Here is a 27,355-nt window from a genome sequence, read left to right as displayed (position 1 = left end):
AACTGGAAAGAGTCCAGACCGTCTTTTGCTTTCTGGTACCTAAAAGTCAACCCCCAGAGGTTTTCCTCCACACGGATCTTTTTTGTTATGTAGCGGACGATGAACACTTTAACACTGGAGCTTTAGCATTCTTTTGACTAGCATCACTCCTCAACTGTTTACGCAGTCAACGCAACAAAGGTTGTGCTGAAATCCAACATTTTAGGGTAGTGATGATGCCAATACACAACACAAACCAGCTGATTCTGACAGAGAAAAGAAGCTTTGGGCCGATCTACAATATTTTACGTTAGTAAAGTCAAGTTTCTCCTCGACTGTTTATGCAATTAGCATAAATCCAACCAAACGTGATTTGCGCAGCGGGGGGGGGGGGGGGGGCAGTTTTGATGTTAGGTCAACGCAATCAAAAGGTCCTGCGGCGTGATTTGGGCGACCACCATGCGTTCTACGTGAGATCTTCATAGACAAAGCTCCATGTAGCGATCAGGCTAAAAACATTTGGCGCTAGCTCCTCCCCCCATATGTGTCTGAAGTTTATGAACACATTTTTGGACAGCAGCAAATTCGCAGCGTGTCCAAACAGAGGCGGCCGACGCAAATTTGACACACGGATCGCATTTGGTGTAAACTCAGCATAACAGATTCTGGCGTGGAACATAGCTAACTTTACGTTGGCTATGTTTTGCCGCTAATTGCAAATATTGGAAAAGAAAAGTTGATTTATTTCTGCGTTGGAATCCGTTGGAATTACGATGAAGGAATAGGTTGTTCAAAAGAATGTTTGTCATTTTGCTGTCACAGGTGACAGGGCAGGTGTTAAGGGGTTAACCATCATGTTTAGATTAGATTTACCTCAGAGAGGCGTGCCCTGACTCCACCCCCTCACTTCTCCTGTTCGGCCGGTGATGGGAGGTCTCTTCTTAAAAGATTGTTGTCTAAAGGCTGATAAAAACCGTGGACACTACAGGCCCAGAGGTAAAGGAGGAGACCTGATCAAAAGGTGTGTCTTTACGGTGCTGCTTAAAATGTAGCGGTAGGGTGGTCGACCCATGATCGTAAGGTTGCAGGTTCGATTCCCGCCTTGCACGCCCATGTGTCGAAGTGTCCTTGGGCAAGACACTGAACCCCACCTTGGCTCTGGTGGGAGGTTGGCGCCAGTGTGTGAATGTGTATGTGCATGGGTGAATGGGACTGTGACTGTAAAGCGCTTTGAGCCTTCGAAAGAAGGTAGAAAGCGCTATATAAGCATACGCCATTTACCATTATCGATTTTATGAAAGGAGCCTGGTGGAAATTTTAATGGTGGCCGAACTTTGGACACGCCTGTCCTAAACTATCAGTTATTGCTTTGCTTTCAGTGGAAGACCCACACACGTCCTTTAGTTTCTAATTTCCTGAATTTGAGTGTTCTTTTCAAAGGAGACACTCGGCTGCCTCAAGTCATTTCACGTAGAGACTTTCGTTTGTTCAGCAACAATTCCTGGAAAATCAAAAGCGGCTTCAGAGTGGAGTCTGCAGAAAAATCAGACTTCCTCGCATTATTCTCCATTCCTATCAATATTAAAGAAACAACCTCATCTTTGAGCTGAATCCCTGACTCTGACACCGGCCTACTTCCGCTCATAAACCCATCTGCCATGTAAGCACCTCTGAGCCGCAGCCCGCCGCCTTTCCATCACTCATCACATTTAAAAATAAATGAGTAAATATGAAATTAATAAGCTGAAAGATTGGAGCGCTGAGGCTCAGCACACACACGCACACGCACCACCTCCGGGAGAAAGGCTTCGACCGCATTTGCATGCCGAAGAAAATAGCCTGGCATATATTATCCACCCACTGCAGCCCATTTCTGATCCCGCCGCCGCCGCCGCTCGCCGATTTGGCCTCATGGTTACAGAATAATAAAAGTGAAACAGCAGCCGTGGAGGACAAACAGTTTCCGAATAAACCAGTAAAACTTTAGATAGTCTCTCGTAAAAATGATCTTACACCTAAATCTTTTCTCATCTTCAGGCTAAAATCGTGCAGATTTTCAAAGTAAAAGCTTTCAAATGATGGTCTGAACGCTGGCGGTCCAGACAAGAAGAAAGTAAAAGTGATTTAATCTTAAGTCTGAATTTTATTCAATTATAAAAGGTGACTCTTCAAAATAAGCTTCTAAAAATAGTTTTTATTGAAATGTAATAGTTTTGTCCATAAAGAGTAAACTAATACATTCAACAACTCTTTCTTACAAAATTAAACCAAAACGTTTCTTTTTTTTGCCTTCACCAAAAATTTAAAGCCTGGAAACAAAAACAAAAGTCTGCATATGAGGAAAGAACAGCTCCACAAAGATTTTCCACATTTTTGGAGCTAGATTTGAACAGAGAAAATGAAACTGCCGTTCGCAGAGGAATGGTTTAAAGTGAAACCTATTTATGCTCAACAATTTTATTCTGTTTTTAAAAATATGAGGTATTTTTTTCCTTTGCTGCCAGTTGGTCAGAAATCTGCGAAGAAGGGATTTTTTCTTTGAAGGTTTCCTAATAGAACAGAATTTGTTATTACAGACTCAAGGTCCGAATGTCAACGGCATAAAAAACTAAAAAACATACAGAAAATATCAACTTGAACTAAAATTAAAATTACAACAAAAATGACAAATGTAAAAACTCAAGGGGTTAAACTGTTAAACGAAAAAAGGGCTTTTATGCCAAACATCTAAAAACGTAATAAAGATTTGATAAAGGCATGAATTAGCAGGACTCTGAAAGTGACAATAAAGCGGCGTTGAGTGATTTACTGACTCTGCGTTTTGGGCTAAACTTCACAAGATGCTAATCTTGCAAGATTCACATTAATTTGTGTTAACTTGACCTAATGACTGTGTAAATACTACGTCAAATTAAGGCATAAACTGCCTAATTCTCAACCGACCAAAAATGTTGAACAGCTCAAAACCGAGTTCAAGTAAAGACCTGTCGGCCTGAAACCCTCGACGGACATGAGAATGACCAACACAAGAAACACGCATGAATTACATTTATCACACATGTACCGGGAAAGAAAAAAGACTTGGAAAATGTATGTAGTGGCTTTGTGACACGGCGTTAAAGAGGGGATTCCAGGGGACAATTTTCTGTTTGGGAAAAAATGATTAAACTTCTCAGCAACAATCTTTCCAAAAATCGTTTTTTTCCTGCAGAACTCTTCCTAAATCGACCCTCTAAAGCTGGTTTTGTAGGTAATAATCTGCAGTTCTCTACCTAAACAGACAGGATTCTAGTTTTGTTGGATAGAAAAAGAGTTCAAGCAGGTTCATGTAAGCTTCAGCGAAGGAGAGGAAAAAAACAAATCAGGAGACGTCTCCAAGTAATAATGCAACTAATCAGATTTCAGCCTGACGCTGCTCTGCAGAAAGTCTGTGAATATCCCATAATTGGCTCTCTGGAAGTGACGGCCCCTCGCCGCTCTGCTCTCTGTGAAGTCGTCATATCGTTATTCAGTGTCCAATTAAGTGGCCTTATTGTCCTCAGGAGCTCTGCTCTCCTGTGAAGACCTCCTGCAGGTCTGCTTCTCGCCATCAGCCTTCACAGCCTCAGAATGGAAATGTCAGCGGCTCCCTCTGCTTCCGTAGTTTCCCTCCACGCTCCTTTGCGGTCTGTTTTTCCTGTTTGTCATCTCGGCAGGGGCGCACCCCCCCCACCTCTCCGTCTCTGACTCCTCCCCAGCAGGAAAAGCTCCAGGCCCTCCCCCCACAGTGGAGACGAGAGGCTATGAAGGGTCTCCTCTCTGGAGGTGAGAGGCTGCTTCCTCTCGTCTTTTTGTCCTCGCCGTGGAACCAGAGCAGCAGAAGGTCTGAAGGAAACCTGTTCTTATGTCGTCTCTGTGACTGACCAGTTCGCAGAGGTCAAAGGTCGAGGCCTCATCGGACATGGCGACCGCTAAGCCAAAACGCAGCCATGATACATCATTGATGGTGAAATGAAACGCCGTTCGGCCGTTGGGTTTTTTCCAGATGACAGCAAAACCTTACTTTGAGGATGCACACCGCCGAAAATGGCGTTTTTGGTGTTTTTAACGTGTTCTTGGGATGTTTTTCTCACGATGGAGGACATGTATAAAGGAAATCAAGCTTCCTGAGTAGCAGTTTGAAAAAGATCTTATTGTGATGTAAAAAAAACACGCTGGGCGGAGCCACAAGCTACTCTGAGCTCTCAGTAAAGGGGAAGGGGGGCGGGTTTAATCTAGAGGTGAATTTCTGATGAACTCCTGTCAGTCAGTGGTTGGTATCCAAACCCATGTGGAGTGTGTCTGTGGTTCTGTGGGGGGGTTAAGAAGATCAGATCTAACACTGCTCCGAAAACACTCAGCGGTTTCCGATATGAGTTCTGTCACAAAGGTTTGCTATAAAAATGATAAAGAAAGCTGAACTGTGGAGCGTGGAGCCTGTGGCGACCTCCGAGGTCCAGCGCTGTCGTTAGCGGGTAGCAGCTCTGCAGAGCCCGGGGGCCACAGCTTTGTGCTTTAATTACCCACCTAATGAGTCGGTGGGAGAGTCTGCTTCCTGTACTCCTCACATGCTCTCTCTACCTGCCCCCCCTCTCCTTTGACTTATGGACTTAATCACTCTCCCCCTCATTTACACACTTGCACTCACTCTATCCCCCTAATGACTTCAGCCGCGCTCGCACGCCTTCGTCTGCAGATTCTTGTCGTTTTTTTGCTGAAGGAAAACCGACCTGCTCTCCTTCAGTCGACCGCGATGCAACTCAGCCAATTAGAAACCAGCGTTCTGCTTTAAAACGACCCCTAAAGACATAAAGTCTGGACTTAGAACTAGCCCCAACAGTCAGAAGGAGTTTATTCAACTTAAACCTCCGGCTCCAAACAAATGAAGTCAATTCAGTCGCCATCTTTTTACGGTTTGGATGCAGCCATGTTGGAGCCAGACGTCGTCAGTAACCAGTCTGAGTTTCCGTGGCAACCACTCTCTTCTATCAGGAGCGAGCTTGTCTGAAGGCGGCACTCCTACCACCTGAAAAAGCGGACGTAACGAAAACTGTGAAATGTTTTGAACGTTGGAGGTGGGGGGCCCGCTGGCAACCGCCGATTTTTGAGGCACTACAGAAAACTACAGAAAAAATATCATGACAAAAAAACGAGGACTACCAAGAGGATGCTGGGAAAAAATAAAGAAGGTATCAGATCCAGAATGGTTCTTCTGACCAATAGAAGCAGCTGTTTATTTCTCTCTAGAAGTCTATAGCTTCCTCCTGTTTGGAACGCCAGGGGGGGGTCCAGTCCAGTTTTGATGTTCTGTCCATGGTTAAAACATCCATATTTTACCTCATGTACTCAGTTCCGTCTTTGTTTTCTTGTAATGAAAGGTCACTCATGTCTCCATTGATCAGATGAACACGATTTTGTTGAAGTTTGAATTCTCCATTCGGATCTCTTTGGTTCTAAATAGGGATGTTCTGCTGTCACTTCAGAATAAATACTGTAACCTGCTGTCATCATAAACGTATTTTTAATGCCAGAAATGGTTATTTCCACCATACAGACGGACATAAAGCCGAAGTGTAAGGAGGCTGTGAAAGCTTCATGTTGGTTTTCCATCCTCCATGTCTTCCTGGTCCGCGCTGACGGACGCCGTTCTGCAGCAGCCTGTAGGCAAACATGGAGAGCGGCGGCGTTCAGACCCGCTCAGCCGCAAAAATGACTTCATATCTGGGAGTCGGCACTCGGCTTTCCAGAAAAAGAAACCGGCAAAAAGAGACGATCATTCTGGTGAAGGATGAAATTATTATCGATCACCTCTCCTCATCATTATACAGGTTTTGTCACCTTCCAGTCAGTGAGTAAAACCGGCCTTTCAGGGACATTTGAGCAGATAAACTCTGCAACAGAATCAAGGCTGAATCGTCGATTCCTGCTCTTATCACTTCAAGAGCTTTCCAGTTTAATCCTTGTTCTGCCGCTAATGTTTCTCCTCGGAGATAAAACTCTCCTTTGGTCTGGATGTCTGCTCACGCGTGCAGAAAGGCTCCCAAAATCCCCAGCTGCAGACCAAAGATCCGCCCGGAAACGACCGCCGTTTCAGGCCCGGAGACGGTGGTCGTTTAAACATGACGATGCGGGAACAGGAGGTATTGATCAGCAGATCAGGTTACGCTTCAGTACAAAACGGATGGGAATCTGGGAGTCTTGGACAGACAGCAGGTGGCTGCAGGATTCAGAAGCAGATGTTTGGTGGCGGCCTGAGGGGGTCGCAGTAAAGGTCACGCGGGGTTTGCTGCACGTGGAACACATTAAACCGTAAAAAAAACACATTAAACCTTAAACTACAGACTGCTCCAAACTATCAGGGTCTTCTTTCCTGCATGTCTGCAGCAAACGGTTGTCCCAGCATCACTTTTATCCTTCACTTATTTGGTTTAAAGTGAGCTTTTTTGTTGTACCTGATTACCTCTTTTTGAATCAATATTTATTTCACTTTATTTATAAAAAAAACATTGAAAACTAGATCCACACAGACCGATAAACAATTTTCCAATCATCCAAACTCCAAGGTCCTAATAAGGATAATTATTACAGCAACGTTTGCATTTCTTTGCCGTGCTGGCACTCATTTAGTGATGTTTACATGAAACACATACCAACCTGTGAGTTTCTAATGTTATTACTTATTAAAAATAATCTTTTTTTTTTTTTTTTTTTTTTTTTTTCTTTTTTTTTAACTTGTCCTGTCCAACAGCTGGGCAGACAGATGAGAGCTGAGGGCCTCTTGTGTTGGACATATTTTATTTTAACAAGAGGGGTTATTCATCTTCAGACAAACCAAAGGTATGTCTGAATAAACCCCTTTTGTAATTGAGGCCAAACTTTATTAATTTCAATCATGTTTGAAAATCTTTGGTGTTGGACCGGACGGAAAAGGAAAGAGGGGAAGAAGAGAGAGGGATGTTAGAGAGAGGGGGGGGTAGGAGGGTGATAATAGGAGGGGAAGGGGGGTAAGACCATGAAGCAGCATAGAGCAGACAGGTTTACTGGTTGTTTATCGTTACGGTACGGTTCAAATGTAGTACAAAAAGGGCGGGGCCTGTCCACACACACTCAAATATTATCAACACACCTGCTAGCCGCAAAAATGTCCACATGTCAACATGCACACAAAACAGATAGTGTTCACGAACGCATACCTATGCCTTTAAACCAACTAGTGTGAAATCTTTCATTCATTCAATCATGCAAACTATTAGTGCAAAGGTGAGCTAACACCTGTGCTCAGGTGAGTGTTTATGTTCTTCTAAAATGGATGGTGGAATGTGAAAAGAAGGAGGAGGAGCGCCCAGCCACCCCCACACCCATACCCCCGCCGCAGCAGCAGCGGCAGCCGGAATTCCCCCAACGCCACACGGGAACAGGCAGGGAACAACCGCCCCCCGGGCGACCAAGACCGCCACCCAGGCCAGGGCCAGCAGGACCGCCGCGAGGCCCCCAGAGCCAGAGAGCAGGGAGGCGCAGAGGGAAAGAGAGCGCCGCCCCAGCCCAGCCAGGAAAGCAGCCCCCCGCCGCGCCGGAAGAGCCCAACGCAGGGCCCCACCGGAGAGGGAGGCCCACAGCCCCAGACGAGCACCCCACCACCACCCAGGAGTTCCGAGGCATCCCCCCGCCCCGACCCCAGGTACGAGCTAGGACCCCCCAAGGGAGACCCGCTCCGCACTCCAGGCAGCCACCCACCCGGCCCACGGTTGGTCCAGGTAGGAGCAAGGCAGGGGCCCGCCGCCCCCGCCCAGGAGGGGGGAACCCCGGGGAAAAAAGGGCGGCCCACAAGGGATGTTATAAATATGGCCCGACCAGGCTCGGCCATGTTGGAAGTTTGGCGGGGCCCAGCGCCCAGGGGCAAGGACCAGGACCCACCCCCCAGGGACACGAACACCCCCGGCTCAGGTGTAATATGAACCCCCCCACCGTGCGGAGAGAGCACCGCCGGGCCCAGGGAGCCGGCACCCAAGGGACACGGCCGCCATCGCCAAGGGGCCCGCACCCCCCACCAGGGAAGGGGTAGGGGACAGATGGACCCAGGTCCCACCTTCCTTGTAAAATGTGTGTGCGTGTATGGGTGTTTGAGAGGGTGTTTGTGTGCATGTGTGTGTGTTTATGTTTGAATGTATATATTGAAGGGGGAGGGGTGTGTGTACTAAGGGGGGTGCAGTTAAAATTGGCGAGTAGGGCACTAAGGGGACATCTCCTGATTACTCACAGTGATGTCCCCTCACCCTCCACACCAAGGGGCCCTAAATGTCTAAGGTGCGGTTAAAATTGGCGGGTAGGGTGCCAGGAGGACATCCGCTGCTTGCTGGCAGTGATGTCCAAGCACCCCCCCTACCAAGGGCCCTACATGTCTAAGGTGCAAATAAAACCGAAAGAGGGGGGGGCCACTCCAGACGGCAACCGTAGGAGGGGGGCCACTCCCAAGTAGCCCCCCCCCCAAGGCGCATCGCAGGCTAGACCCCCCACCCCCTCACCCTAATATGAGGTTATATAAGGAAGGGGATAAGTTGGGGACAGCTGGTAGACTGGTAATAATCATTTGAACTATTCTGGGACTGAAGTGTCTCACCCAAAGCTTAACCCCCCCCCCCCCCCCCCAATAAAACATGTTGTAAGACATGTTCTTTTGTTTTTAACAAAATCGCCTCAAATCGTTGTGCAAATAGAAGAAGACGAACATATAGTCGTTTGAAATAGATCGGGGGCGGGGTTCATCAGTACCACTGGCCCCGCCCACAACTCATAGGTCTGCTGCTCTGCAGAAACTATAACCTAGAAAATGACACAGCCTTTTATTGCAATTTTGGCTAAAAACAGAGAAAAAGTGCTAAAAACATCATAATTTAAAGAAAATAGATCAAGGATGCTCAGAGTAGGACTTTAATAATTAAAAAAATGTTTGATTTGCAGAAAAACGTCAACTCCCCCCCCCCCCCCCCCCCCAAATATGCAGTAAATGAAAAACAAATCAGGGAAAAAGACAGGCGTTCAGGTTTGTTAAGTAGGTTTGTTTGCTGCAACACTTTTAAAGACATTTTTCAGGATTTGATCTCAGTAAATGTCTGAAGAGTCTGAGGAGAAGAACAGATGCCTCCCTCCACGTTAGCTTAGACGTAAATGTTTGATTCATGTGCTGAGAAACAGAAGGTATACATGGGTGGGGCGGCCTGCCCCCAGGGGAAGCTCGGCGTTTTTCCTGGACAGGTCAATAAGATCTGAGAGCAGAAAAGCCTCTTTGGTGATAACGGTCCTGCTGAGATGCCCTCCAGCTGAAGAGCTTCAACCTCCAACCGGCCCGACTCAATCGGCTGCTGACCGATGCAGCTGGTGGTGATGTCCATGAGCGGGGGAGTCTGAAGGCTTCTGTTGGGAGGGAGATTTATGCCACCATGTTGCACACAAAAAGTTGCAAATGGTAAAAATATTAAATATTTTTTCTTCAAAAAAACATTTTTTTTCTTTCGAAATTATATTTTGTATTTGCCAAACAAAGGTTTTTCCATGCGTTGTGTCTCATCTCGCTTTTTTCCCATCTTTGATTTTTAAAACCCAGAAGTTTCAGTTTACCGTGACAAAGCTGCCATCAAACAGACAAAATCAAAGATAGGAGAAAAGCGAGATGACACACAACACATGCAAAAACATTTGTTTTGCAAACGCAAAAATATTTTTTGAAAGCAAAAAAAAATGCAATAAATAAATAAATTGAAAGCAAATATATAATATTTTCATTCGCAACTTTTTGTGTGCAACGTGGCGGCGTAAATATCACTCCATATGTCTGCCACGTTAAGCCACGCAGCAAAGGTTTGTGGGTAACAAAACAGACTGATGAGCTGCATGGCTGGCTAAATGATAATGCAGTTTGCTTTTCTTGTCTAGACGGAGCATAAAGACGTAGTTGCATTTCTTTCTCCTATAGGGTAGATTACCAAATCACTCCACATCTCTGCTCCTGGTCCGGCCCTTCTGGCAAATTTTAGAGCGAGTCAGAACGTTTGCTCAGCCCTGATCTAGTGGCTAGTCAGGTGAGAGAACTGGCTTCTTACCGACCTTACTGCAAAGGCTGTGCTGCATTTTCTATAAATACTCGTAGGACGTCCACACAAACTACTCTGAGTGTCTGATTTCCTCATTTCTAACAGTCATGAGCACGTATCACGTGAACAACCGGCTCCTTGTGCAGTCTGCAGGATTTAGGGGGGCGTTAAAAAAAAGAAAAATCTATACGACACGCCTGCTTTCGCCTCACGTGTTGTGGAAGTGTTCTCCATGACCTGGACATTTCCTGCGGCTCCCGTACAGGTTTGGTCATTTTTCCCCTGCAGACGGCCCGTCTCCACCCGTGAGACTTAAATCCGGATTTTCCCCTCAAAGCCCGTCCTTTAAAAGCTTTTCCCAGGAGACGGCGCCCAATCATCCGCTGCACTTGAAGCTGCACGGCTACAAGAAAACGCCACAGGAAGTCCTGATGGAGGGAAAACTACCTGTAATTTGTTCAGCAGAAAGGTTTATATATAGACGGACTAAAAGCTCCGTTTTTCTTCTCCGCCTCTGGAGAATTCTAGTGCGCCTCCATCAAAGCTCTTCAGGCTGACAGCCGGCCTCCAGGGTGCGTTTGGTCCGCCGGGCGCCGTCGACAGCCCTCAGTTGCTTGGAGACGTCACTGCAGAGACGAGCTGCGGTAAATGAGCCGGTTGCTGGATCAAAGCCCGCCGAGGCTGGCTGTCTGAACAGCCCGTCGCTTTGGCGTCACTTTCACTTCCTGCTCTCTGCTAGCAAGTTGTAGATTTTTTTTTTACAAACGGTGCACCCTGACATTACCCCCCCCCCCCCCCCCCTAAAGGATCCCATTCGTGGCTCCGACCCGGCGCTGTGATTGGGGGTTTTCTGGCATTAGAAATGCAAAACAGCGTCCATTTGAATTTCAGAACGTGAAACGCTGCCTGACGGGGTCCGCGCTGTTCAGAGGGCGTCTAAAGTCCGCCATTAGGTGCTGGGTGCTGTTGGTGGGGGGGTCATAATTGACTCTAATCTCTGAAGGTGGTAACCTCACAGGGCGGGGCACTCCTAAAACCCTGAATTTACCCTTCCCCCCGATGTCACTTGTGGCAGTTTAGTGGAGATTGGCGTGTCTGGGGTGAAGAAAAAGGAGACGACGCTTCTGCTTTAAAACATTCAGGCGTGTAAATACCCCCCCCACACACACACACACACACACACACACCATGTTGACCCGACTGGCGAGACGCCTCCGGAGCTGCAGACTAGAAAACGACACGTCCAGCAGACAGAGGAGGAAGGAGAGATTCTTTTCTCCTCTCAGAGAAAATCAGAGGATTGTTGAGCAGGAGAAGCTCATCTGCAGAAGTTTTGACTCTTCTTTTTGTTTGATCAGTTTATTTAGCTTTAAATATTTATTTATTTGACTTGTTTTAAGGCCATATTTCCTCAAAACACTTTAAATAAACATAATCTTCCATAGTTTTTGTTTTGATTACTTGAACAAGCTAGAGTTTTAATCTATATTTATCTTTTTTTTTCTTATTTACAGTTTTTACTAAATTATAGTTTTTTATTTTTTATTGCTTTTATCTATATAGTTTTATATTTAATCCAGGTTTTACAGAAATATTGTACCTGCTCTGTTTTAAGCACTTTGTTTATAATCTTTTATTTTATTGTGTTTTTATTTTAATTTTATTTAATGTTCCCAACAGAATCCTGATAAGTGTTTACTTGTCTCTACATTTTAAACTTTTTTCTTAAATAGTTTGACCACGGCTAACTTTTGTTTTCTTCAGTTGAGTTTTCATCGCCGTTTCTTCCACTCGGGTCATTTCCCTCGTCCCGTTGCGTCTGAGCCGTCGGACGTCATGCAGCTCTGCTCGGCTCAGTGTTTTGTTTTTGAGTTTTGCCTGCAGAACGAGCTGCCCCCGTGGGGGGAAATACAGGGGTGATTAACCGCTTTTCATGTCGGGACATGCTTCAAATTAAAGTGACCATCTCTGCTAATATCTACCGTTAAGTCGCATTTCCTTTCATCCGGCCGAGGCCGGGCCTTTTCATTTGGCTGCAGGGTTTGTGAAGAGTGAAAATGTTTTCTAGCAGAGCGACACTGACAGACCTGCAGCCTTCAGTACCGCTTGGTCCGAGTCGCCAGATGAAGCTAGAGATCCAATCCTCTCAGATGAGTGTGTGAACGTCCATACATCACCATCTATGTGGTCCCAGGAGCTCCTCCATCCTCCCACATTCCTGCAGCTCATCCGTCTGCGGTCGGAGTCATGATGGGAGAAGAATGTCTGAGCACGCCGAAGGTCCTGAGTCATGTGATCCTGACTCAAAGACTCACATGTCTCTCCCCGCTGACTGTCGGCCACTTTTCCTCTGCTGTTGTTACAGGTAAAAGGGGAATTTGTCGGGGTTCTTTTGGACCAAAGGACTAACAGTTGGGCTCAGTCTCCAGGACCATTTAGCATTCAAGCATTGAACATTCTGAGGATTACTCCAATTCAGACGCCACCTTCACATCTAATCCATTTTTATCTTTCTTTGGGCCTTTTCAGAGACCGCTGTGCAACATTAATGGTTTCATCCGCCTTTTAAAGCGACAGCGTTCCGTGATTCAGACTCTAATTCCAGAACCTTAATCTTCTTCGCGTGTCATCCAGGTATGACTGCGACAGTCACGGACTGAACGGCGGCGTGCTGCCAGGACACCTGCCATCTGCATGACAAAAAGTGCGGCGGCGGCGGCATGAAAGCAGCCTAAGCTGCAGTTTTCCTGCTTCAGCGTCTCTTCACGGAAGATTTTATTCACTAAAACCGACGGGGGACCCATTCGTACACATTTCATTCTGCAAAAGAACATTTTCACCCAAAAAGAACAACAACATTTGACTTCAGCCACACGTTGATGTTCCTAATAATATCAGGCTTCAAAAGTCATTCATATGTACCCAACAAAAGCCTGGCATTGTGGGAAAGGGCAGCAGCAGAAGCTTTTTGTAACTCCTTCCACCAGTTCTATAGAGCTAAAGCTAATAGAGTTTCAATAATTTAAAACATTTTTTACCTACACATAGTTTAACATCACTTGTCACCAACAATTGCAGCTGTCTGAAAGCGCGAGTCACACCCCCAGCCTGACTGGTAGAAAAGAGTATTTTGGACAATCAGAGTGAAGTTTGTGTGGACCACAACTCACACCTAACTAACAACTAGAGTGTGGCGCACTGATGACCTACGACAGCATCACCCCTACGTCATCAGGGCGTGGAACTTCCATTATCCTCACCAACGCATAACGACAGTCTTACGCACAACAATGGTACGTTCCACGTTTACGTTTACACAACTGATGACTCAGCGCTCCCACCAGTGGGAAAAAAGCATCTTGGGGGTCAAACAGTCTGAACTTCAAATGTTGACGATGTTCTGGAGATGTGGCCCAGCAAACCCGTAAAAGGTTTTTTCTGGCTGTGCCGCCGCGGGAGAGCTGATAGCTCACATCCTAATTTCCTGATATTATAACTAAAAAAGCTGTTAAAGATAATGTTCTCCTCCTGGACATCGAAGGTGGTTTTAAAAGCTTCTGCTGGAGCCAAATGAGAAGATAATTGCACATTTGTCATCAACAGTCATGCCTGGACAGCCAGAGTCATCGGTTGACGTGTTTTCGGATCGGTCCAGAAGAATCACATGTGAACACTGAAGCACTGATGTTCAGCATCAGACCTTCATTCGCTCTGTGAGGCTGAGACAGATTTGTGATTTATGCTGAGCAGTGCTGGGGGGGCCGCTGAGAGGCTGATAGGGGGCGTATGCTAATAGAAACGCAGCGCTAATCCATCACCGAGTCTCTTCAGAAACAATTAGGTCGAATTAGAGACGACTCGCGTTCAGGAGTTTTAATCGTCCTCCAGATGAGGACCCCCCCCTCGATCAACAGGCCAACTCTCCCACCGCTGTCATACGAGCCCCGGAAACAAAGGCGGGCCAGAGCCGCCACATGTCCCCGTGAAAAGCGAGGCGCACCTGTAATTATGAAGAATTGAATTCGCTGTATCTCTTTCATAATTACGCGCCTCCTCCTGTGCCTCAGTGGCAGCTGTCTTTGGGTTTCGTCTGGGATTCTGACAATAGGTGGGAAATGAGATGCGCGCGCTTCGTCACACTCCAGCGCTACAACAGTTCGGGAAATTCGGGTCGTCGGCTTCTGTTTGGGTCAAACCAAACCAAGCAGAACAAACAGAACCAGCTCAGTGAGAGCTCCTGATTTGTCTTTGAAGCCCCTTTTTTAACGCAGAAAAATGACACAGCATTTCAACTGTTCGTGGCAGCAATCAGGCTTCGTTTTCAAATATTGGATTTGCTAACGAAGACGTTTCCATAGCAACAACCCCATTTTTTTGTTTTTTTTCTTGACTGATGGGCGAACGTGACGAGTTTCCGTCGTCCTTAGCGACTTGTATCTTTGCTCATCGTAGGTGGATGTTTGATGCAGGGGGCAGATGTATTTTAGATTGTATTGATGACCAATGAGCCAATAGATCAATCTGTTAGTGTAACTTCATAGCATTGGTCCGTAAAAGCTCAAGGGTGAAACTCCTGTAGGACCATGACTTTTCTCAGGAGGTCGCTCTTCTCATTTGTGGGATCTTGTTTTTAAAAATGTACTTTGATTTTTTTAACCCTTGTGCTGTCCTATGGGGTCAACATGACCATTGACGTGTTCCCCCTACCATGACAAAGGTGGATAAAGGTGGAAAGATTTCATGTAATCCATGGACACCAGTGAAGATCACAAATCATTGAAGAAAAAAGGTTCAGAGCACTGTCTAGTGGGTCTAGATGACCCAACTACCACTGTTAAAGTGCCTAGGATAGCACAAGGGTTAAATAACTTTTATTTAACCAGGAAAAGTTGTGTTATGGTTACCAATCTCTCTTTTTAGGGGATTCCTGGCCCAGACAGTGGTAAAAAACAACACAACTTCAAGGCTTTTTATAAGTTACACATCCCGTCTCCAATCCTTTCAGCAAAAGTCTAAACTCCGTTTAAAGTCCTTTTGTTAATGATTCCAGGTTTTGGGGGCAGAGAACTGACATGAAACCTTTCCAGCTTCTGTGTGAACACTTGGTCTTTGATTCTTCATGACAACAGTTTAAAAATGAAGGAAATTTAAAGGATGAAGTTGAAATTCAGCAACTGAAATGAATTATTACAGCAAATGCAGCCAAGTGTACTGCAAAAACTTAAAATCTCATCAAAATTTTTTATCTGGTTTGTGGCTTAAATATCTTATTACGCTTGACAGAAGAAAAAAACAACAACTGAATGGTAACTTTTCAGAAAGATTCAACAACCTGTTTTAAGACAACACATTTAGTGTCTATTTGATCTGGAAAACATCTTATTTTAGGATCTCCATAGGAACTAGCTTTTTTTTTTATGCATCTCATTTTTTTGTTTTATTAATGAACGGTGGTTTAGTTTCAAGAATCTAATTCACTTAATTTGGAGAAACCAGGAACAGATTTGCTTTCTTGGACTAATTTACCGTCGTTGGAGTGTTGTACAGGTCAGCATACTTGGGGTTGGGGAAAAGTATATCATGGACCTACATGTCTGAGAAAAACATACTTATTTTTAAACAATATTTTCCATTACCAGAGAACTGACATGAATCCAAGTGTTTATACTTTCAAGATTTTATTTTGTCGGACATCACAACTTGTTTTCGGAAATCTTACCAAGACAAATTCTACTAGCTACATTAGTAGATTTAAAAAAAAAGTTTTTTTTACTTTTAATAAAGGAAAAACAGTTTTGATTTTATATTTTTGAGCTTGTTTGGAAAATTCCTCATTTCATTTAGTCACTAAGAGGGGCTGTTTCCTGAAAATTCCAAAATCAACTTTTGTTGAGCTCTTAAGTATATTATGTTTGTTCCTCACTATAACCAACCCCAACGTGGTATTTGATCCATTCACGCATTTCTGAGTATTCTTCTATAAACCTGCTCTTTTAGCACTAACCCCTCCCAATCCACAAGCGGGTCCTCGTGGTGACATCACAGAGTGAGGAACAGCCCCTTCCAGGGAGAGTCTTTGCTGCTAGCCCCGCCCCCAGACCAACACAAACAACTTTCACTGGGGAGCTAGCGGTGTTTGGCAAAAATTTCATTTAATATACACAATATAACAGCAATGACGGTCTCAATCGGCTAAACGCTCTCCTTTTATTTGCACCATCTGCACATCCCTCTCTGCAAACGCTGTTTGTTTTTGTGGGCTTGCTGCTGCCGAGGCCGGCTCTAGGATGATGTCAGGAAATGGGCGGCACCCACACGGAGCGAAAGGCGGGGCCTCAGAGATCGAGTCGTGGCCAAGAAAATTGTCTGTGAAAATATAAAATGTACTATTACATATATTGATATAGTTAACCCAAAAGGCTTAAGAAAAGCAGGATATAGGCCCCTATTAATATCCTTTTCTATTTGAGGGCCATTTTGTGAGGGTTTATTTTTTGTCCATATGGGTTAAATTTTAGTTTTTGAACTAGTTTACATATCATTAAGGTTTTTTATACATTATACAATTTAAATGATAAACAAATTGATCTAGCTCTTCACCGTTTAGGAAAAATAGACTGTATTAAAGGTGTTTGACATTCACCTTGCCTTTTGGAAACATTTGCAGGTAAAATCTGTGGTGATGTTTCGTTTCCAGCAAAGCTGGAACCCGTATCATCATAGCGCTAAAACTCCACCTAATCAGGGAGCCGCCGCCGCCCTTCGCCACAAGAATAGAGAATTATACGTCTGTGTTGCAGCTGCGGATGATGAACTCTTGATTGCTTTCCCCTCGTCTCTCTTCCATCACGGCGGATTCATCACACTGGTAAATGGCTCTGTGCTTCCCACGTGGGTGTTGGTGCAATCAAACAGTACCGTGAACACACTAATCGACCCCAATCAGCGCCCAGTTTTGAATGCCACCCTTTGATGGGATGGGCTGAAAACATAAGCGAGTCTGATGTGTCTGCTTTCCCATTTGAGAGACGCTCGGGGGCAAATTGGGGGTCCACGGCGAGGAGAGTGAAATCACATGAAAGGTCTGTGAGGCCGCTGTATAAATAGCAGAGGGAAAGCATGACTCACACGGCCGTCTAAAGATCAGCGCTTACTGGAGACTCCACCAGCTTTGCTTTCCAAAATCGCCTTCATCCTTTGTCAAATACTCTTAAATAAAACAGCTCCTTTATCACTTATTGAGGCTGCTAGGCTGAAGGGTGTCTCAGGAGAGCCGGGTCCGGTCCAGCTGAGGGGCGGCGCTGTAGAGACTCTGCGCGCCAAAAACATTCTAGCTGGACACAACTTCAAAAAGCCTTTCTGGTTTCCAAATCCTAACACGTCCAGAGGGAAGACAACTTCAGAGGGTCTGGATGTCTGAGCTGGAGCTGCTTGATGGGAAAAGAAATGGACTTTGGCGGGAAGAGAAAGCAATCATCGGCAATTGGGTATCTCCAGATCAGTGAGCTTCACAGAAACTGACTCAAGAAATGATTTATGTAAACCCATCTGTGCCGATGATGGGCTCCTACAAAACCAAGCAAGACAAAAGTCATCAAACGACATTTGATGACAGAAAACGCCACATCCTAAGCAGCTGCATCCTAACCCTTGTGCTATCCTAGGCACTTTAACGTTGGGAGTTGGGTCATCTAGACCCACTAGACAGTGCTCTGAACCTTTTTTCTTCAATGATTTGTGATCTTCACTGGTGTCCATGGATTACATGAAATCTTTCCATCTTTATCCACCTTTGTCATGGTAGGGAGAACACGTCACTGTAAGGGGGGGGGGGGTCATCTGGACCCCATAAGATGGCACAAGGGTTAAGGGGAGCACAGGTGTATCTTAGAGTTCCCTAGAGGCTCTACAGCCACCTCAAGGGGCATCATGAAAAGAAAACGGACCATTGACGTGTGTGTGGTAAGTATTTTGTGACGTATTAGTAGGAATATTGGAAGTTGCACACACTTATGTCGTACAGGTGATGCTGTCGTAAGGTGTCCTTATGCCCGACTCTAGTTGCTGGTAAGGTGTTAAGAACTGGCTTCTCACTGACCGCGTGTGATAGCACGTGATATGTAGGAGTGATTCAGTTAGGAGCATCTACGTATCACATGAAAGGAAAAATCCGTATGACACGCCTGCGTCTCACCCACTTCACTCCATTGTGTGGTCTAGGCGTCTAGGGTTCATTGAACGGTCTATGACCTTGATATATTTCCTGCGTGGCCCGTACAGGTTTACCCACTCCTCACCCGCAGACGGCCCCATAGGTGGACGCGGTTAGGGCAGTTGGGGCTATGGCTTTACACTCATTCAAATGTAGCCTTTTTTCATCTGATTAAACTCTTTTATTGTTCGATCCCCTTAACAGACGTCCTACATTTTCATCAGTAAGTTTATAATGGAACGAACCAAATCTATTTTATCAGCTCTTGAGCTGATTAGGCATTTTACTAATTTAGATTCTCTCCAATAATTAGAATCTTTCTTTACTGATTGATTCGTTCATGTTTCTTAGCATTCGGGCATTCATTACATACTTTTTTAAAATTTTCTTTTTAGCCATCTTACACTTTTTTCAGCGTTTTATATTTTCCCTTCATAGGCAGAGATTGATCAAACCTTTTATCAGAGAACATTGATCAGGGTTTGTGCTGATGGTTCCACCGGGACAGTCGTCCAAACCAACGGTTTTACCTCCGATTTATCTCAGATCATTCAGGGCTTTCTTCTCAAAGGAATGAGCGTCCGTCGGTTCGTTGAAGCGTCGGTTGAAAAGCTGCAGCCTCTGGCGCGTCCAGCCGGGCAGGAATGGATCTAAGTTTCTTCTGATTGTTACAGATGTGTATTTGATATTTGCAGTTGTGTTTTTTCTTGCATACCTAAAAGTACATCCTTGTAAAATGGCATAATGTGCAATAAAGTTGATTTAAAAAAAAAAAAAGGAACGGATCTAAGTCTGAAAGCTGCGACACAGCTGAGGACTTCATTACCGAGCCACAGATATTCACACCTCCTCAGTTTTTTCTAGGAAATTATGAAAAAGCGTGTGTGTGTGTGTGGGGGGGCTCTGTAATGTCAACGTGCAAACACTTGGAGAGCAATCTAATAAGTTTGGTTCGATGATGTTTGCTTTCACTTCAGCGGTGAGATCCCGCCGTTCCTTTATGAGATGAGAAAACCGTCCAGCCTCCCGACCTCATCAAATCCCTCTGCCGCTCCGAGGAATGTTGATATTTCGGGTCACGCGGACGCAGAAACTGTAGATTTTTCTTCACGTCTGTCTACAGCGGACCTTCTGCTTTGCTGCACAGTAGAAGTAAGATCCCAGCTGAGGTCATTTCCCGTTTGTTCTGCTTATGCCGTCTAACAATAGTTGTTTTTCCTGCACATAAATACATTTGTCCCTCTGGGGGAGGGGCTTGAGGGGCCGGCTGTGGAGCTGCGGAGGCATTTTGTTAATTTTAGGTTGTTTGCTTCTCTGCTGTGGAGACCCTGATTGCATTTCAACACAATCAATACTGGCATATTGGATCTGAGTGAGAGGGCAATAAGAGCCAATAAAGCTTTTGGGGGGAGGGCCTCAGGCCTGCTGTCTGACAGGGGGGATGAGGAGCAGCATAGGGGGGGGGGGGGGGGGGTCAGATAAACGACATAAACCCGGACGTACGCGGCCAGAACCGCCGTATCCGCCGCTGAGCCTCGTTTCCGCCCTCTTCACAGATGCCCCCGCCCACACTCAGGGTTCCCGTCCCAAAAAAAAACCAACCAAGCGGAGCTCCAGGATTCAGAACACACGGAAACGCAGCGATCTTCTCAACCTTCTGACCTCTGGGGGAAATTTCAAAACCTCCTGCTTCTAAGCTGGTGTCGAAGTGAGACCAGAACGAGCAGAACCTCAATAATTCATGATTAACGGAGAAGTGATGAATCATCAACCAATCCTTTTTAGATTAAAACACCAATAACTAATAGATAAAAACCAATTAGCCCGGAATCTGCCTCTTTTAGCTCCTAAGTAGCTAAACCTTAAATCCAATTCTCACTAAACTCCAGTTTACAAAGAATAAAACGTTTAACGTTTAAAAAAACATTAGGTGACTTATTAAGACATTTGAACAGATATTATTCAAATCTCTGAGGTCATTTCAAAAAAAAATTTGGAATAAAAACAGTGATTTGGATTGAAATGGTTGTGTGACATCACAAACCGGGGAGCCCATCTTCAGTTTACTAAAGGTTTTTCACTCAAAGATGCAACTTTTCAACAAATAGTTACATTTTCCTTCATCAGACGTTCACTGAAAATCAACAAACTGTTGCAGAGGTCGTTTATTCCATAAGTCACATCTTTAAAGACCCACTCCAATGAAAATGGCGTTTTGGGTGTTTTTAACATGTTCTCGTGTTCAAAAAGCTGACATTCCCGCCGCCTGTGGGAGGAGCTACTGTCAAAACGTTTTTGCCTCATCACTAATGGACGCATGTTTAGAGATCAAATGTATTTAGTTCTACAAAAGCTTCTGTAACCACGCCTACGGCGAGCTTCACCGTCTACTGCTGGAGCTGCGTCCGACTGACGGCGCCTTCAGCGGTACTTCCGTCTCTGTGACCCAGTCTGACGACCTGCTGTTCTCGGTTAATACTACGTACTTTCCTGACACTGGCTTCTGTACATTGACTTGACACTGAAACTGGCTGCCGTGACGCCATTTAACACCTTATTAGGAAGTGACAAGTCTGGTAAATTTCCACCATTTCTGCCTTAAACTTAAACTAATTCACGAGCTTTGGTGACTGAACATGAAATTAGGTTGTGAAAATCCAAAAACACGCCTGCTCTGCGTTCCTTTTCCGATCAGGTGGAAACTGCAGCTGAAGCGCGGGCGGAGCACGGCGGTGGAAGCTGTTCAGAGCATTCATGGTGCCTCTGAGCTGCGAGGGAGGGCGGAGGGAAACGGGAAGGAACCGAGCAGCGTCTGCGCTTCCTGTTGTTGAAAACTTTGTCAGCACTTGCAGCAGTTTGAAGAGGATGGAAAGCAGCCTCGCTGAGCGCCGGCGCAGACTTCAGCGCCGCTCTGACGTCTGTTTCAGAGCTGCTGAGGGCTCGTTGGTGAGCAGGAACAGGGGGGGGGCTCCTCAGACGTGGAGGTGTGAAGGACAGAAAAACAAGCACATGACCGTGGAGCTGCTCCTCAATGTCATTCTCCCCCTCAAAAGCTTGGATTCCATTCCACTCTGAGGCTGAGGAGCATAAATCCCAGCTCCCCGCACATCCGTGGACTAATCTCCCCCCTTCCCACAGAAGCCGCGGCGGCGTGTGGCGTTCCCGCTGACCTCTGGCGGCTTCAGCCGGGAGACGTCAGCTGCATGTCACTCACCTGCTGCAGCTCTCATTAACAAGGAGGAACCGGGGCTTTGGGGGCTTTGCATATAAATGACGTCCCGCCGCTGAGATCCTATCAAATCCTGCCTGTGTGTGTGTGTGTGTGGGGGGGGGGGGGGTGTCTTCTCAGGCCTCTCCCAGCCTTTGATGTCTTTGTTTTCCTTGTTTCCCGCCTACATGACACCGGAGCGCCGCAGGTGGAGAACGTTCTCCGTTTGTCTTCCTCCTGACGTCCAAACAAAGTCTAATGTCATTTGGGGAAAATAACTTCCATGAGTTTGCCGCATTCGGATTTAGAGTCAAACGTCCTCGTCCCATCAGCCTCTATCAGGCGAGCGGGGCCCTCCGTCGCCGCGGGGTCATGACCTCAATATGGAGTGAACGAATGGAACTGAGAACACCAACGTTCCTCCTGTTTCACCTGTTTTTGTAACTGTGGAGGGGAACCTGCGGCGGCGGCGAGGCTCTGATATCTAAGGCTGTGGCAAGAAATCGCTGCAGGGATTATGCAACCAGGAGGGGGGGGGACAGCTTCAATGGTGCAAACTGTATCAAATGGGGAGACTGAAAACAACAGCTTTTGTTTTGAAAGCTGTTAGAGATGCTGAACAGCTTTCAGCTGCAAACATTTAGTCCGGAGAACTAAAGGGAACAGAAAAGTGCTGCATTTTTGTTTTTTACAGGCGTACGACTGTAGAAACATCCCTTTGTCTCACTGGAGACAAACGCAATCCAACAAATAGATCCCTTAATCTCTTGGTCAACAATTCTTTATTATAGCTCGACTGATCCATTTTGGCTTCCTGCGACTCTGAGTCAAAGATTCTACCCGCCACAAAAACTCACCAACATTTCAAAGCACCTTGGACATAGTAAACGCCCCCCCCCCTCACCAAAAGGGCAACACAGCTGGAGAAACCATCAAAAACAATGAATGCGCCCAAAATTTGTGTGAAATCTGTCGACTTTCACATTTTTCCACAAAATGAGAAAAAAAAGCTTTTATTTGTTCTTTATGAAATTTCATGCCCACACCGCCTTGTTAATCTACAACCCAATAAATGTCACCCCCCTGTTGATTGCACATGTTTACATGAGTATTATGAATCGTTAGCTCTAGCTGAACGCAATGAGATAACATACGATATGAACATGTTAGGAATGTGGGCGTGGTTAACAAAAAACCTCCGTTGCCAAGGAAATTCAAAAGTTCCCTTTTGCCGATTCTTCTAAAAATGACATAGACCTGTTCATCACCCCCAGACGACCACAATACATAATGGTTGCTATGGAGATAAACAAACAGAAAACCCACCATTTAAAAAATGATGAATTAGTCAGCTGCAGCTCTGAACAGGCTGGCGGAAGCAGGGGGGAGAGTGAGGGGCATGTAGCAGCTGCTCAGCCAGTGAGGGGGGGGTCAAAAGGGGATGGCGAGGGCGGGGGCGAGTACTACCTGTGGGCCATCGGATGCCGCTTTGGTTGATCTTATTTCCTGTTTCTGCTTCATGTGATGTTCTGTTTCTCACTTTGTGATTTCATCAGAGAAAGGTGTCGTAGAATGACACATTTGTGTATTTAATGTTTAAAAAAGGTGTGTTGCTGTGTGCTAAGGTTGTCTTTTTGTGTGTATTTTTGTTCACGCCCTGCAGCTCTGTGGTTCTGTTTTCTTATTCATAATCTTAAATATTTTACAGGTTTCTGTTTAAAAAAAGGGCCAGACACATGAATCATTCCCTTCACTTACACGCCCGGGACGGGGTAATTACAGCCATGAGGAACACGCCGACCCTTCAACCTGGAAATGTGCTGATGCGGGGAAAGTTTCAAAGCCATTCTTCAAATGTGATGCGCTCCTGAGGGAATCGGGGGACTCAAACACTCGTTTTTAGAAGAGAATCAGCGACCGAGGCCGTCCTGAAACAGGAAACCCGTCCCAGCGAGGACCAGCCCCCACCTCCACGGACCACAGTTGAAGGTAATCATGAAAATGGAGCCACAAACGCACAAACGCAAAAAAAGCTCCGCCCCCCCAAAACCACCCATTTAGCCCACCCCCCCATGTCACGCTCTGCATGATGGAGGACGGAGGAGTCTTTCCCGGCCCCCGGATGCTCCGCGGCCGCTTCATCCATCCAGCCCGCTCCGCCTGACAGTCTAATGGAGACTAATCAACTGTCAGGGTGAACAAGCTGAACGCTGCATCTCCCTGATTCCCGGAGCAGCCCCGCCCCTTCCTGCCTGCCCCCCCCATCCACCTTTTACTGTCAGGAGCAAAAACAACCCAGTGATGGCTTCATTCAGCGCCGGCGCCGTTGGTGGGGAAGCAGTCACGCTTCCCATCAGGATCTCATTTGTAATCTTAATCTGAGTCTAATTTGACATCAAACAGAGCTTTGGGGCAGCGTCCGACCAGGCCTACGATGCATGTAGGCCTCTGAATCCTTCAGCTTTGACTTTTCAGCAGTGAGCAGCTGCTCAAACGGATCCGGTACCGGCCCGTTTCCTTGTCTCCTGGTGCTGCACAATGACTCACCGCGAAAGCCCGACCCGTGAGCCGACACAAGTCCAGAACACTCAGACACACAACAGAAATGTCGCTGCTAAATGTCAGCAAAAAATTCCCACCATCCTTCACAGACCCGAGCAGACCCTGACCCATTTTTCCAGGTGGTCCCGATTCGTTTTCCAATCGAACAGAGCTTGGGTTCGCTCTGAGATTCCTCGGTCTGAATAAGCTTCATGCTCAGGAACCGTGTCCCCATCGGACCTCAGCGGCAGTAAAACCTGTTCTACCTGAGGCTGATGCATGCGTTCAAAACAGGTCAGCCCAATTAAAGGTTTGAATAAACGACCCGACAGGGACCACAAAGCACAGGCCTGCGCCACCCGCGTGATTCCTGACCAATGAGAGCAGAGATCTTTAGTCACATGGTTTTGGTCCGGAACAGGAAAGTCGGCTTGACGGCGGTCTGAATCCAGACCAAACGCAAGGTTCAGGACTCGGTCCGGACCTAGTCTGAAAGCACCCTTCCATTCCACTGTCACAGTTTTTAACTAAAACATGCTTTGAATGGTTGCCATGGCAACACAATGCCAGAAGTGGAGTCACAGATTCAAGTCCCTTTACCAGGTCTGTGCCAAATTTTTTGGGTTTTGGGAAGCTTTTAGACAAATGGGGTTACACTGAAAAAAGAAAATAAAAGCTTCTGGTTTTAAGCTAAAGCTTCAAAACATCTGTTTTCAGGATTTGAACAACTTTCCTAAACCGTGGATCAAAGAAAACCTCCTGAACGCTCATTCGGGAGGGTGTTTCCTCGGCGCTAAACGCCGATGTTCTCGAGCCCTGGCTGGGATGGTTGATCGTACCGGGGAGGAATGTGTCAGCAGAGGCATAAAGCCTGACTGAACCACCGTAAGAAAAAGACATTCTCAAAGACGCAGCCATAAAGACAACAAGGGCTAATTAAAACTGCTGTTACAAGAAAACGAATGGAGACCAGAGGAGCGCTTCACTTCCAGGATCTCGTCTGCATCCTTTGTGTTTGGCTCTCGGGATAAGGCATAATGGCCTTTTTCAGAGGGGTAGCAGGCAGATTAATCACACTGGGGGCAGCCTTATTCAATAAAACACGACACACACACACACACACACACACACACACAGACAGAGCGCAGTCATATATCGTGCTCCGATCAGCCCGTTAAAGTGCGGGGATCACCGAAGCTCCTCATATAAGCTCAGCTGTGGAAGGAGCAGTAATTATCATTTTTATGAGCCACCAGAACGTTTGAGTCAAACCGGCTTATGAGGACCGTGGATCAATAGCTGCCATGAAACGGACGTCTGTGTTCCTGCAGGAAGAAAAAAAAAAAGGAACCAAATTCCAGCTCACCGTCTTTCCCAATCAGGAAGTCCAGGTAGCGGTAGGTGTAAGCCACGCCCACTTTGGTCTCCACCTGCGGTCTCCTCAGGGTGGAGTAAATCTTCCCTGGACTGTTCTCCTCAGACGGGGGTTTGATCTTGCGCAGGCCGCAGCCCATGGCTCCTGGCTGTGACGGTCGGCGTTCTGCAGGCAGACAAAGGTCAAAGGTCTGTGAACAAACAGGAAAACTTTCTCAGGAACACGATGTGCACGGCGGGCGGGTTGCTAGGTCTCTATTAAAAAGCATTATTTATGATTATAATAAAAAAAAAGTTCATCCAACTGTTGAGAAAATAAATATTTCTGTGAGGATTGGTGCTTTTCTTGATTTTTAAATTCTTCTTGATAATCCTAATTTTCTTTCTAAGTTATAAACTGACCAATCACGTGCCTCAAGAAAAGTAGGTGGAGCCTGCTGGCCCCAAATCCAACGTTCGAATTGACAGATTTTGTGTAGCCCGCTTTGTGTAGCCGGTAGGGGTGTGGCTTTCCAACGACCTGACTCCTGATTGGTTAGAGTGGTTGCCACAGAAGCACCGACTCGGGCAGATTTACTGATGGGTCTGACTCAAACATGGCGGACTATGTATTGTGAAAAAACGATGACCGAATCGTCTGGCTGGAGCTGGAAGTTAGCCGGTTTAGTTGACTTGGTTTTAGTAGTTCCTGGAGTCAAGCAGTCACCTTCAATCCCGGAGGGTTTCTCTGTGAACCTGCAGCTCATCTAAAGCCGCGATCACACCAAACACAAATGGGGCCTCAAACTCTTGATGCTCGTCTGACAGTGTGTTCATTAATCGGACGCTCCCGCCGTGTGTGGGAGGAGCTACAAAGTTTTTAAGCTACGTCATGAAAGACACGACATGATGGTGAGAGGTCAGGTTCATCTATTTTGAAGAAGCATCGTTTGGAGATGATTGAACTGAGAAATGGGTGGCCGTCCCCCCACCCACAGCTCATCATCACCTCGGTGTCACTTCATTACAGCAGGTGGGCGGGCCTCGGCAGAGTAAGAAAGAAACGCCTCTGCGGCCACGAGAGGACAGGAAGTCAGGAGGGGCCGGCGTCGGATGCAGGAAGGAGTGGGAGGCGACGGGAGGAAGCGAGCAGACGAGAGCTTTGTTAATGAGGTGAACTGCGAGAATGGAAAAGGTGAGAATCAATCAGGGCAGAGCGAGGAAGTGATGGGTGGGTGGCCGGCTCGCTCATCTCAAAAAGGCGGCAGTGGGGGGGGGGCTCGTGTAATGCATGGCAAGTAGAGTCCAGAGAGAGAAAAGGTGCAATTAAAGTCTGCTGAATGAACACGGAGGGCCAGAAATGAAAAGATTCATTATGATCACCCTGGAAAGTGGGTGTTTCCAGCAGCTCAGATACGAATTTCACCGCCAGGCTCCGTGAATCACATCTCTACGAGGTTTGGAAATGACCATCTGTGGAGGAACAAAGCTTCTGGGGGGGGGGGGCAAATGGTTAGAGCAAGCTTCTTGGCGATGCCTCCCAGATCAGAGTGACGGAGCCCCACAGCGACTGGTGGATCCCGCAGTGTCACTGATGACTCTGCCCTCAGAGGAAGGAGATCTGAAAACCTCTACCGCTGCCTTCAGCAGCTACTAAATGGCTTTTACACCCCCCCCCCCCCCCCCCCAGCCCGAAGGGTTAGAGCAGCAGGGGGGGGGCGGGTAGGAGACAGAGGAGACAGGGTTAGAACAATGGAAAAACAAAGATGAGGACACATGTTTGCATAGCTGGAGTTTAACTGATGGGGGGGGCGGGGGTGGGGGCCTCTACTCGATGATAGACAGAAGTCAGGAATCGAACACTGACGCCAAGCAGATATGGAGAAGAAAAACACCCCCATTGATTTCCCTTTGGCTGAATTAGCAAACATCCTCCTGACAGTCCGCGCTCAGGGC

General features: G+C 46.4%; 1 protein-coding gene across 4 annotated transcripts in view; it reads right to left on the bottom strand.

The window, feature by feature from the left end:
- rftn1 (raftlin, lipid raft linker 1) overlaps positions 1 to 27,355 on the bottom strand; it is a 262,707-nt gene that overhangs the window by 85,766 nt on the left and 149,586 nt on the right. For 3 of the 4 annotated variants that reach the window (XM_023964740.1, XM_023964742.1, XM_023964743.1), the window contains one exon: positions 25,413 to 25,586. In XM_023964740.1, coding sequence (XP_023820508.1) covers positions 25,413 to 25,586 — 174 coding nt within the window. Of the gene's footprint in view, positions 1 to 25,412; positions 25,612 to 27,355 lie in introns of all 4 variants that reach the window. The other variant, XM_023964744.1, reaches the window with a different exon arrangement.

This window comes from Oryzias latipes, chromosome 16 (assembly GCF_002234675.1).
Source record: "Oryzias latipes chromosome 16, ASM223467v1".
Taxonomy (NCBI): Eukaryota; Metazoa; Chordata; class Actinopteri; order Beloniformes; family Adrianichthyidae; genus Oryzias; species Oryzias latipes.
The sequence above is the reverse complement of the archived record's forward strand: the minus strand, read 5'-3'. Positions and strand labels throughout refer to the sequence as shown.